This window comes from Bos grunniens, chromosome 10 (genome assembly GCF_055505025.1).
Source record: "Bos grunniens cultivar Pamir isolate PY7600 chromosome 10, Bosgru_T2T1.0, whole genome shotgun sequence".
NCBI lineage: Eukaryota > Metazoa > Chordata > Mammalia > Artiodactyla > Bovidae > Bos > Bos grunniens.
The window spans coordinates 19,436,421-19,450,159 of NC_141174.1; the positions used below are offsets into that span (position 1 = coordinate 19,436,421).

The 13,739-nt window shown below is 46.1% G+C and overlaps 1 protein-coding gene across 23 annotated transcripts in view; it reads right to left on the reverse strand.

Annotated features, from left to right (window-relative positions):
- Positions 1 to 13,739, reverse strand: part of RGS6 (regulator of G protein signaling 6) — a 611,989-nt gene that overhangs the window by 103,866 nt on the left and 494,384 nt on the right. For all 23 annotated transcript variants that reach the window (XR_015134069.1, XM_086319934.1, XM_086319935.1 and 20 more), the window contains one exon: positions 3,374 to 3,424. Coding sequence is in view for 22 of the 23 variants with exons in the window: in XM_086319934.1 (XP_086176060.1) it covers positions 3,374 to 3,424 (51 nt within the window). In the remaining variant the exon portion in view is untranslated. The remainder of the gene's footprint in view (positions 1 to 3,373; positions 3,425 to 13,739) is intronic.

Sequence of the window (13,739 nt, forward strand, 5' to 3'; positions counted from 1 at the left end):
TTTTTAATCACCACCATCAATGAATATGCAGCCCACAGAGTCTTCAGACTCACATTGCATTTCCTGACATGAGAATCCTACCAGCGATAAGGAGGGTATTACTGTTCTCTTATGGATAAAGAGGAATTAGAGGAAGAGAAGGCAGTAGCATAGGGAGGCCAACCTAATACAAACATTGATATTTTTGCCACAACTTGTTGTTTTGTTACTTTAGCACCAGCCGTAAGTAGATTCACATAAATAGTTAAGAATTTATATTTACTCTGAGCAGAGCTAAGGAAAAAAAATTTAGATGCTTCTATCAGATATGATGTGTGCGTGCTAAGTCGCTTCAGTCATGTCCAACTCTTTGTGACCCTATGGACTGTAGCCCATCAGGCTCCTCTGTCCATGGGATTCTCCAGGCAAGAATACTGGAGTGGGTTGCCATTCCCTCCTCCAGGGGATCCCCCTCCAGGGGATCTTCCCAACCCAGGGACTGAACCTGTATCTCTTATGTCTTCTGCATTGGCAGGTGGGTTCTTTACCACTAGCCACCTGGGAAGCCCACATGATAATCTTTCACAAGTCTAAAAGTATTCTTATCAATAAAAATTAATTTTTGACTGTAGAAATTATTGACATATTCAGGGAGTCTCTAGGAATTATTAATTTCATAAGTTCTGAAGCTTTTAAAGTGACTTGTATTGGCTTTATTTGCAAACTTTTTGGGAGTTTTAGCAAGTAATTAAACCTCTTCATTGTGATTCAGGCAATGTAATTTTAAGAGCTGGCTCTAGGGGTACTCTTTCTGCCCCCTTCTGATGCCTATGTCAGAAGCTTTCTCTATCTCCTTTATACTTTAATAAAACTTTATTAAAAAAAAAAGAGCTGGCTCTAGAAGGCTGTTCAGTGACAGTGCTACAACTTTCAAGAGGTTGTATATGATCCAGTCATTTTGCATATTGAGAATCTGCTACTTTTCTTTGGAAGGACTGCATACATTTATCACTGGTAGAATTGGGATGAATGGAATTGTATTTTACTTGCTTAGTGATAACCAGTTTGGTTCTGAAATCTATATGCTTCAAGAACCATGAGTCCAGCAGAAAAGGGACATTTCATCACCTGCTCCTTCTTCAGAGAAGGAAGAACAAAACCCAGTAAGAAGGGGACTTTCATGTCACCAGTCTGGAGCTAGAAGTCTCACTTTATTCTTCAAAAGGCTTGTGCTTAGAGATGCTGCCGATGGGAAGGAAGAAGGGAGAGAGGGCGGATTTTGGCCACCTGATTTCCCAGGGTTTTTGTTGGCCTCATTTCTGCTGGTGAATTGTCCTAACTACTGCTCAACTACTTCTCAGAAGTCCAGATGGGTTCCAGACCTTGATATCCTCCCAAGGGCATCAAAGTATAATAGACCATGAGAGATAAGACCTGTATCATTCAGGACCTCTCACAGAAGCTTTGCTCATCAGGACCAGAGGATTCCGCAGCATGTTCTACGACTACATGGTTCAGGGCTCTCAGAATATACCATTGCTGCTGCTACTACTACCACTGAAGATAATGATAAAATACCTGTCAGAAGTATGACAAGCATTCCAGAAGGGCAAAGAAAACAGTACTCTTGGAAGAGAAAAAACCCACCATGAAGAAGGGTGACTCTTCATCATGTAACTAAACTTGTAGAGACTTACACAGTCTGGTTTTCAGAAGCAGATAATCAGAAGTCCAGGCTGCATAAGGCAAACACTTAGGTAGTCAATATGGGTTTTTCCCTTAAAAGGATTAGCATTTATAGTTTTCTCCTGTGGTTTAAGAACTTGAATAGAATTAAGAATTTCCACTTGACATGAGAGTGGTCACTAGTCATGATGGACAGAAAGGCTAGTGTCACTTCTGTTCATGTTTTGGCACTTTTCTGGCACTGTTCTGACCTTTTCTGGCACTCAGATTTTTGGCAACTATGTTTAATTGAATTCTATGTAAATTATAAATTGGGCTTCCCTGGTGTCTCAAATGGTAAAGAATCTGCCTGCAGTGCAGGAGACCTGGGTTTGATCCCTGGGTCAGGAAGATCTCCTGGAGAAGGGAATGGCAACCCACTCCAGGATTAATGCCTGGAGAATTCCATGGACAGAGGAGCCTGGTGGGCTACAGTTCATGGAGTCGTAGAGTTGGATACAACTGAGTGACTAATGCTTTCACTTCCATAGTCAATGGTCTATTAAAGGCTTCCCTGTGGCTCAGTGGCAAAGAGTCTGCCTGTCATTGCAGGACACATGAGTTTGACTCTTGGCCCAGGAAGATCTCATGTGACAAGGAGCAACTAAGCCTATATACCATAACTATTGAGCCTGTGCTCTAGAGCCTGGGAGCTGCATCAAGAGAAGCCACCACAGTGAGAAGCCTGCACACCACAACTAGAGAAAAAAAAGCCCTCTTAGCAACAAAGACCAAGCACAGCTCTCCACCACCCCAAAACTAATTAAATAAAAATTACTAAAAAAATAGTCTATTAATAGTAAGAGCATCAGATTAAAATACAGAAATGCTTGAGCTGTCATGGTGACCCCAGCAAGGAATCACAGTTGAAGGTCAGACACCTAGAATGGGCGCTTGAAAAAAATCTTTAAAAAGCAGAGCAATCGAAGGCCATTTAATTTGAGGCAACTAGATCTAATCCCCAAGAACATCAGAATACATTACTGGATGTTTGTAAATATGACTTTCAGGCATCAAGAATACTTAGTTAAGATGGGAAGTGTATAATAACTTCAGAAAAGTTTACTTACCTAGAATTTTTATTTTTTTCCTGGAACCACCCCCCCACCTCCATTTTTCTAATTGTGCTGTAAAAACAAATTTTATTGCTTATTTGCTGGTGGGAGCACAGATTTGAAAACTTCTTTATTGGCCAGGGTTTGCTGTTGTTTTTCTGGTGAGGTTTTCCTAATTGCATTGCACAATTAAAGTTGAAAAAAATCACTCCTTCACTTCTTGCAGAAGCAGAGAACAGAAGGAGTCTTAGCAAATAATTAAACCTCTTAATTGTGGATCAGGCAATCTAATTTTAAGAGCTGGCTATAGAAGGCTGTTCCGTGACAGTGCTACAACTTATCTTTAATTGCTGTGGCTAACCAGAGTCCATGTTATTGTATTGGGCTCTTTGGCATTCTAAATGGTTGTTCATTTCCTCCAAGGGTAATTTAAATTTAAAGACAGAAACTCAGTGGAGGAAATAAATTAATTTTGTTTGTAAAGGGAGTGATTCCACATCTTGGAATTCAATTGTATAAGCCCAGGTCTCAGGAGGGTAGGAGAAACTGGTTTGGAACTTGGGTATGGCTTATTCACCAATATGTGGGTCAAGTCAGGGTTGAGGGTCAAGTACCTGGGTCCTCGATGGAAAGGTTCTTCATAAGCCACTGTACAATGTCCGTACCTGCAACAGTAAAGCAATTTCAATTGAAGACCTCATGGATGTTTAACTCTGTGCCAGAGGAAACATGGTTGCCCGAGAGATCCCTAGGTCCAATTAGCACACACCTGGAGAGCCAGGTAATACTGATACTTTTCCATCCTAACCAACTCTTTCCACCCATTAGGATGCTTCCATAGTCACAATCCCATTCTTTTCCTCAAAAAATCCACGTCTGATGACTCAGGATGATCTTTGTCCACATTTCTAGGGAGCTTCGGGAGGGGACTTTCTGGGAATACATATTTTGATGACAGGCTAGAAGACGTTTTATCACTCCAGAACACTTCCTGAGGGAGGAGACTTCTTTTATCTCCCTATCCCCAACTGACAAGGCCTGCCCAACAGAGATGACCACACAGGTTCCTGAAAAACAAAAAAAATAAACCTCTAATTTCTTCTGGCCTGGGCTTATCCTGAATGAATAAGCCCCTGTGTCTGTGGGAGAAACTTCTGTGTGTTCATCCAAACCTCTGTCCTCCATCTCCTGGGCGACAACTAGATTATACTTCCAGACCTTCCTGCAGTTGCGTGTGGATTGAGTTCTGACAAAAGAATGTGGGTGGAAATGCCATATGCCATTTCCAGACTCGGACCATAAAAACTCCTGTCTGTCCCTCCACATCCCACACCCTTTCATCCCCATCTGCTGGATGAAGGGAGAGAGGGCAGAGCCACAGTGTGGAAGGAGCCTGGGATCCTGAACAGACATGAAGATTGATGCCCGTCTGGGGCTCTGACCTGATTGAAAAATATACTTGTGATGTTGAAACCCAGGCATTTGAGAGTTATCTGTTTTAGTATCTAGTATTACCTTAACTAATGTAAATCTTGGGAATCAGAAGGGACTTTTAAACCTTATCTACTCCAACACTAGCCAAACATCATCCACAATACCCTGGATAAGAGGTGTTCTAATTTCCATTAAAGAAAAAAACAAACAAACAAACAAAAAACCCAGGTGCCTGGAAACTCACAAATTCCTTCCTGGCAAGCCTGTCCCAGTTAAGTCATCTTCAATTTCTCTGAACTGAAATTGGCCCTTCTCTGAATTCCTCTCTTCAGTCTTAGTTTTGCCCTCTGATGATAAAGAGGACTCAGACCTCTCACTCTGTGAGACAGTCCTTCAATTATATGGACAGTACACTCGGTGTATTAGCAATGCTACCCTAGAGTTTCCCCTGCTCCAGGTGAAACATGCCTGGATTCCTCAGCTGTTTCTTCCCATGATATGATTTGGGGTTTCTCACCATTGTGGTCAATATTCTCTGAATATATTTGCTTTTGTTTGCCTCCCTTTAAATGTGGCGCCTAGGACCAGCGTTCTCAGGAAAGTGCAGTGCATGTGGGGGTGAAGGTGAAAGTGCAGTCGCTCAGTCGTGTCCCACTCTTTGTGACCCCATGGACGGCAGCCCACCAGGCTCCACTGTCCATGGAATTCTCCAGGCAAGAATACTGGGGTGGGTTGCCATTTCCTTCTCCAGGGGATCTTCCTGACCCAGGGATCAAACCTGGGTCTCCCACATTGCAGGCAGATTCTTAACCTTCTGAGACACAAGGGAAGCCCTCATGTGGGGGTAGAGGAGCCCAATTTTCTGGGAGGTTTTGAACTTCTGGACAATCTACCATTGTCATTTCCATATCTCGCTTTAAACCAGTGCAGATCTTCAAAGGTCTGTACTTTATCACCTTGGGATGAAATGCTAGATGGAAAACAATCTGAAAGGGGCAGTGTTTCCAGAGACCCGAGTCTTGTCATGGGCCTGAGTCGTGCAGTGGAGGAGAGGGCCTGCCATCAGCTCTCCTCGGATTGACTCCCAGCTGAAACACCAGAGAACCAGCAGAGGGGTTGAACAAATAGTTCCCGTTTTCCAAAAGGAAAGTTGCTCAGAAATTTGGGGGTGAGAAGTGAGATCAGTACAGGCCTGAGTGCTAGACATTTTGCTGCTCTCTGGAAGGAGAAGGAATCTTGCAGAGTAGACTGTCTGGTTCTTTGTATACCACCCTACCCTCCAGCCTCCACCGACCAGCCTCCACTGACACAGCCCTGCAAGTCCCCGGCATTTCAACCTCAAAAGCAGGACTTCTAAGCATTGCTCCACTCTTGCTCCTGGATGGCATCTATGAGCTAAACTTTGGATTGAAAACACTCCTATTCATTCATGTTCTTTGAGAGAAAGGGTGAGTATGTATGTGTGTGTGTCCACTTCCTCCAAATTATACAAGTTCAACATTTGTCCTCGGAAATGAAGAACAAAGCAGAAATCAAATAAGAACTGTAATCCCAAGTTGGGGGTAGGGTGGGGGGAGACTCCAACCTGTTTTTCCCTCAAAAGAAAAATAGTCCTTTTTTTGTGTGTGTGGGTTGCCTAGAAACGGAGAGGTTTCCAGCATCAGCAACAGCTCTCCCCCGGGCAGGAGGATTATCTTTCTGCTGAGCTTGCTGAACCATTATTTATCACCTGCCAAGATTGATTACTCACCCTGGGACAATGACAGCCCTTCCTTTCCCCTGTTAATTACTGTCATCATTAATATCCATGTCACTAATTAGTATTCATTCACACTGAAACTCCTTCCTTGCTATCATATCCGCTCCCCACCCCCCACCCTACCCGGGCCTTCGGCACTATTGTCTGGGTTTCTGTCCTGCTTTGGCTTTCTGCACTCATGTCCGGCCTAATTGTCCACCAGGCTCCGGTTTGCATTCACAGAGCTCAAGAATCACATGTAAGCACAATTTTGGTAAAGAAAGGAAAACCACAAAAGCCCCTGGCCTTCTCCCCTGGCATTGCGGGGACCACAGACCTGGGTTTCTTGTCATGGTGCAGCCATCATGACCGTCATCATTCCATTCGAGGAGCCGGGTGACCATCTTCAGGCCCCCATGGGGCCGAGCTGCTGCCCCTGGGTGTCGAGGCCACCACCCTCAGTCTGCAGCAGCACACACCCCACTGCCATCCTCAACACGTGTGGGCCCTGCCTGGGGGACCTGAGCACACACAGTGATGCCCGGGGCTGTGGACAGTCTCATTCTCGTGGGCATGGGTTATTGCTTCACCAGGCTAATCCAGGAAGGGCCAGCCTCAGCCTTGTGGCAGATTCAGCCTCGGGAACAAGGAAGGGAAACCTGTCATAATATTATGTCCTTTAAGATGGCTACAATTATTACACTGTAGAATCAAGCGAAAATAGTCCAAATCATTATCAGGGGAAAGCATTTTTAGTCTTCTTTTTTCTCCTCTCTTTCTTCCTTCTTTCCCCCTTCTCCCAATCATTCTTCCCTTCTTATTCTAGTAAGAAATCAAGGCAGATTATTTTTCTATTCTATCCAAAATTGATGGTTGCCTTTTGTTACCATCTGGACTCTGGACTACTGGACTCTGTTTCTTATCTTTGTCAAGCTGCAGTCCCAAGTGGAGCGGGTCTGGAGCACAGCCTCCTGCTGCCCCAGGCCAGGCACTTTTGCTGCCCCCCAGGACTTCCCAGGTGGCTCACTGGTAAAGAATCCACCTGCCAATGCAGGAAAAGCAGGAGATGCAGCAGACGCAGGTTCAATCCCTGGGTCAGGAAGATCCCCTGGAGGAGGAAATGGCAACTCACTCCAGTATTCTTGCCTGGAAGATCCCATGGACAGAGGAGCCTGGTGGGTTATAGTCCATGGAGCGCAAAGAATGGGACATGACTGAGCAACCAAGCACACACACAAGAAAGGGCAGAGGAATGAAGACAGGACTTGCAAATCTGTCTACTTCCTGAGGAGGAAGTAGAGCAGGAGGCTTGTCATGGGCCTCTGATCAGTGGCTCCCTGGCCATCTGGCTGGGCCTGAGTCTCAGAGTGACCTTCTGTAGACTCCAATGGGGATGGACTAAGGGTGAGCCCCTGCTCCCTGGCATTTGTGTACTTACTTACTTGGGTAGAGTGAGACTCAGTGACCTCCTCCCAAGTCATATTAAGTCTAGATCAATATAAACTGGATTTGAGTAAGCTAGTAAGACCTTCCAAGATTTTAGAGAGCTCTCTTTCTGGCGTGGGGGAGACCCTTATTATAAAAGCATTCTGTTCTGGGCTCAGCTTCAGGTGTTTTAAGCTCCCTGAAAGAACAAGGGATACATTGAACTTCTTTTGAAATAAGTCAGAACCCAAGCAGATCCTATGATGACACGCTTCTTTCATTTCCCCCAAAGTTTTGTATCAATCTGAACCCAAATTAGACTAATGCAAACTTGACAAAAGACTGGTTCTAGTCACCTGCAAATTTCAAGTTCCCTGCAACTTGGTAGCTTGTATATCATGGTTCTGGTAACTGAAGCAATTAACAACTTACTCATCAGTCCTGCCCACTGGGGAAAGACACTTCCATTTGAGTAAACTATTTTTTTCTGGAGCCCAACCAAGGACAAGATGGTACTCCTTAGGCAAGGATATGACTCCATCCTCCATTGGATTTTCATGAAACTGCCAAGGTCTCAGCAGCTCCTCTGAGTGAGAACGTAGCTCTATGCCATCTCATCATGCATGCAGGTGCCATGTGCAGGCCAGTGTCCACCCAGAAGGATGACAATCCCCAGTGCCCACTGTACCAGGCCAGCACTAGACACTTAACCCTGTTGTCATATGTCACCTTGACAATATGGAAAATATAGTAACTCACATCCATTTTAGAGATTAGACCCAGAGAGGCCCCAGGTCACATGTTAGTACTTAATGCAGCCCAGTTTGGAACTCAGAATATCTCATGTCTAATATTATTTCCACTACACTGTTCTGCTCCTCTTATCTCTGAATAACTTTCCAAGTAGTACACAGAACAACTGGAAAAGTTATCTTGTATATTCAACTGTCTTCCTGAAGCTGAGACACTAGTTTAGCCATAATAATAATTACTGCTTTAGCTATTAAGCTAATAATTTATTGAGTGATTTCTCTATTTGAAGTTTTGGAATGATTCTACTATAATACTGCATGCACGCTAAGTCACTTTAGTTGTGTCCGACTCTTTGCGACTCTTTGAACTGTAAGCCCACCACGCTCCTCTGTCCACGGGATTCTCCAGGCAAGAATACTGGAGTGGGTTGCTATGCCCTCCTCCAGTGGATCTTCTTGACCCAGGGATCAAACCTGTCTCTCCTGCATTAGCAGGCGGGTTCTTTTACCACCAGCACCATAATAATTTCATGATATAAACAGATTATTATCTCCATTTTGCAGATGAATTGAAGGACACTCTATAAGTAGAGAAGTTTTTACAGTTTTAAGCCATTCTTTTATGACTTAGTTATAAAACAATAAAATATAACGGTTAGCTATCAGAGAAAGCTTAAGAGGAAACATTTACCTGGGCTTTGCTGGGTGGACACAGTGACTAGCTGGCAGTAAGAGAGAAGGAAATGCAGGTAGAAGGGCTAGTGTGGGAAAGCCTAGTGGCATTTTTGAGGGGTACTGTTTGATCAATGGGCTTGATTTTTCCAAGGAAAATAGTGACACATTTAACAGATATATACTTGCTTCCCAAGCATATGAAGCAATAAAGCACATTGCTTATAAAGTCGGGCAGACTTGAGTTCCACTCATGGTACATCATTTCCAAATTGTATGACCCTGGGCAGGTGCCTTAACCACCACCCACTCCAATCTCCATACTCATGGGTTAACTGGGGGAAATTCTGCCTGCTTCCAGGATAAAACAAGAGAAACCCTCACCAAAATCCTGACCCATGGTTTTGCTGAAATTTCTTATTAGGTCACCTACCTGCTCTGTGCCCTCATTTTTTTCTTGTATGAAAATGAGGACGATAATAAAAAGGACCTGATGTTTAGGCTCTGGGGTTAAAGGAGACGCTGTATGGACAATGCCGGCACAGTGCCTGGAATGTAATATGCATAACACGAGTGAGCTACGGAGGCAGTCTGTGTTTTACACTCACATTGGAGCCAAGCGTCTCACCAAGTCATCGGCATGGCTTGCAACAACTTGAACTGCTTGTTATCTGCCTGCTTTTTCATTTCAGGCCTCAGAGAATCTCAAAGGTCTTCTGATACTTTTTAGGAAGGGTTTTCTTGATGGACAGAAGGGGAGGGCATTGCAGCAGACAAGCTTTACGGGGCTGGCGGGGCCTCATGGAGCTAGGGGGCGGGGCCTCATGGAGCTAGGGGGCGGGGGACCCGCTCGGGCAGCTTTTGTAGCCTTGCTCCTCAGAGGACATTTTCTGGGTCAGGGAGGACCTTCTCTAGGAGTACTCATCTCAGTTTGGAACTAGACATTCACGATGTGATGATTTGGTCAGTGTCTGCTTCCCCCCTGTATCTGTTTCCTGGGACCACCTAACAAAGCACCACAAACAGAGCAGCTTCAACCACAGAAATGTATCGTCTCTCAGTTCTGGAGCCGGGAAATCCCGGACGCAGACGTGGACAGGGCTCATTCACCTGAGGGCTGGGAGAGAAGCTGTTTCAGTCTCTCCCCTCACTCCTGGAGGTTTGCTGGCGGTCTTCGGTGGGTCTGTCTTGTGGAAGCATCACCCCCACCTCTGCCTTCATCTTCACACGGCCCCTTCCTGTGTGCGTGTCCCTGTGCCCACTTTCTCCTTGTTCTAAAGACATAGTGGATGAGGGCCCACTTAAACTAGTTCACCTTAACTAATTACACATCAATAACCTTGTGTCCAAATCAGGTCACATTCTAAGGGCTTGGAGGTTAGGACCGCGACGTATAAATTTTGGGGGTGACACAATTCAACCCATAACAATCGTTCTGAGCGACCAGGACTCATATTTTTTCATCTCCGGCACCAAGCAAAAACCTGTCATGAAGCTGGTTTAATTAATGCTTATTGATCAATAGTTACATTCAAATGGGCATCATATAATACAACGCCATTCATATTGCACATATTCATTACATTTAAAAAATTATTTTTAATCAGTTTTTTGTGACACATAAAAACTTCATCACAGGCCAGCACCAGTTGTGGTGTTGGGCATTTTGCAACTACTGCTTTAGAGGAAAGTTTAAGGTTTTTCATCCATTGACATTTGCTTTCAAAAACCACCTTTTTCCCTGTAAAAAGATCTCAACAAACACTTTAAAAAACATTAGGTAAATAGATAAACAACCAGGATTGGCTGCCTGGCACAGGGAACTATATTCAGCATCTTGGAATAAACTATAATTGTTCAGTCGTTAAATCCTATCCCACTCTTTGTGACCCCATGGACTGCAGCACACCAGGCTTCCCTGTCCTTCACTATCTCCCGGGTTTGCTCAAACTTACGTTCATTGAGTCTGTGATGCCATCTAACCATTTCATCCTCTGTTACCCCCTTCTCCTTCTGCCCTCAATCTTTCCAGGCATCAAGGTCTTTTCCAATGAGTCGGAAAAGGACCAAAGAAGAAAACAGATACCTATTCATACACATATATGTATAACCGAATCACTTTGCTGTATACCTGAAATTAACACAACGTTGTAAATCAACTATACTTCAATAAAAAACCCAAAACAGTAGGCAGTAATCTGAACTGCCCCCTTCTCCTCATTCAACCCTGGCTGTCACTTAGAGAGGACAACCAGTAGAAGGAAAGGTGGTCTTCAATGCTCGTCTCAGGTTGAAAGACCCCCTCCTCCCTCCTCTGTCCTTGCCCTGCGCTGGGCCCCCGGCTCTCTGGCTGCGGAGTTCACACTGCCTGCGACCGGCTTCGAATCGGCGCTGATTCTCCCTTCTTAACAGGAGGCTTTTGTGCCAGTCTGACTTGAACAGTTTGGAGCAATTAAATCCAGACACACAGACCGATGATTTTGAGCCGGTAATACCCAAGCATCACTGCCTTCTTCAGCCCTAACCCAGGGCGGGGCCAGGCCCACCTCCCTGGTGTCTTCTTTCCAGGCCAGGCACATAGGCCTGCCCACCTCCATGGGCACGTGGCAACTGCGCCCCACAGCGACCCACAGTGGGAAAGACAGCCAGCCACGGGGAACCCCCTGGTGGGCCTTCTCCTGCCTGCCCCCCCCTCCCCCCCGCCCCCCCCCCCCCCCCCCGGCTCAGACCGCCTTCCCCGCTTGCTTCCCATGCATTATGAAAAATAATAGGGGGCAGGAGACCGGGCGAGGTTATTACCAACTCATAAATCAACTGGGAAGCTCTGAGGGTTGTGGTGAGGTGTCTGAGCCGGGCTCCCCCCGGTTTGTTATCTCACCCGGGGCCCCCACCATTGATTCATAACCTCATAACCCTCCGCGTCCGAATCCCAAGTCTTCTATCTAATTGTCACCCGCCGAGTACATGATTTGCAAGAGGATGCAGGCGGCGGCAGAAGTGGGGGTGGAGGAGAGATTAGTTTTGTCAATCAAAAGCGTCCAGGGCGCGGAGGTGCACACCCGGGATTTAGCTCAACGATCAGCTTATTAAAGGGGAGGCTGGCTGTGCTACACATATTATACATTTCGCACAGGGAGACGGATGATCTCGGCCTCTGTGGGGGGGCGGGTAGCCCCTGCTCTCTGAGGGTGGCTGCCGCCCAGGCCCGCCTTCCGCCCCATCCGAAGGCAGAAATGAAAAACAGACAAGCATATTTGCAGCTTTGAGGGAGAAGTGAGCTCATGCCAGGTGTCCACTAGCCACATTGGAGAGAGCGTGACAAACGTTCTGAGGACTGTGGCTCCTTTCCAGGAGGGCTGGAGGGGTCCCAAGGCTGGACGGTGTCAGGGCAGGTGCTGTCTACTGGTCACCTCATCTGTGCGCCTTTGAACCTGAAATGTGGTCTGAGGATATTGAAATTAATCTAAGAGGCTCAGGCTTTCTGGAAGGGAGTAGGAGAAGCAGTCTTTGTGACGCCCAGGTGTGCAGGCTGCAATCACTTTACCTGGAATCTGATCCATCTGACTGCACTGTTTGGGGATAATGCTGACACGCTTCCACAGCACTGATCTAAGACTTACGTCTGCAAAGTGCTGCTGGACACCTGCCATCACCTCGGGAAGGGCAAGGTGTGCTCAGCAGGGAGTGTGAGCAGACCAGGTTTCAAACGGAGTCTGGGACACACAGGTGCCTGGGCAAAGACTGAATCCGTGTTGCACTCATTTTAGCTCCGGGGCCCTGGAGCTCTGGCTTCCTGGAGCACTGTTGGTTTTTGTCATCAGACAGACCTGGGTTCATATCCTGACTCTGCCCCTTCTAGCTGATCACCTTGGATGAGTTATTCAACCACCTTGACACCCAGTTTACCCACTTGCAAAATGGGTCCATCACAGAACCCACCCCAGACTGTGTTATGAGTATTTAAATGGAGGTGGGCACCCCGATCCATGGGGAGTTCTGGTTCCTTTCTGCTTACAGCTGATGGCACACCTCCGTCTGCCCTGAGTGGAGTTTGGCCTGGAGCTCACCTCCTGGGCAGCGAGCCTTAGGTGGAACCAAGCCTTCCTCCTGGCTCCTCCCCCAGCCTGTGTTGCAGGCCTAGACTAGACAGTTCAGAGCTGGCTCTAGCTTCCATCTTTCAAGCTTCTCTGTTTCATTCAGATGAATGAGTCCATACTTTTAAAAACTGATCTGGAAACTTCTCCATCAGTAGAAGATCTACTCCCAGTTCAAGTTGAAGTTCCTGAGGCAAAACAGAACCCCAAGGGACCCCAACATCTCTCCTCCATCCCAGCTACAGCCAAGCCCTTATCCTGGCGTCTACCACCAGGGTGGGCCATGACTCCGAATCCTGTGTCTGAGTCTGGGTTCCCCCTCCCAGCAGCTCTGCAACCTTGGGGATGTGCTGTACTCTTTATAGGCTTCAGTTTCTCTAGGATATGATAAAAGCACCGTCTGAGAAGGAGGCGTGGGATAATTCCTGTAGAAGCTTCAACATGTGTCCTTCATCACAGAGGAAATGATCAGCATGGGCTGACTTCATCATCATCATTATTATTATTGCTATTCCTACCGATTGGACCACTCTCGTTCCTTTATCTGCAGTGATTTATAAGATGGCTCTGTTCTTAAACAAAAAAGTGCACACGTGGGCTACAAGGGCCGGACTAGAGTATTGGTGGGGAGTGTTCATAGGCCACAGAAAGAGTATGTAATTCCAGCCCACCCAGTTTCAGGAGACAGTTCACAAAGAAGGAGGTGCTTAGCATCAGTGAGAAACAGAAAAGATTAAGGAGGAGAGTATTAGATGTAGAGCCAAGAACAAAGCCATCCAGAGCAATCACACCATCAGTACCATGTGACAGCTAGCATTTACATGCAGGCTTGAACAGCAAGTCTCTGTGAAAGGGGACAGAGTCT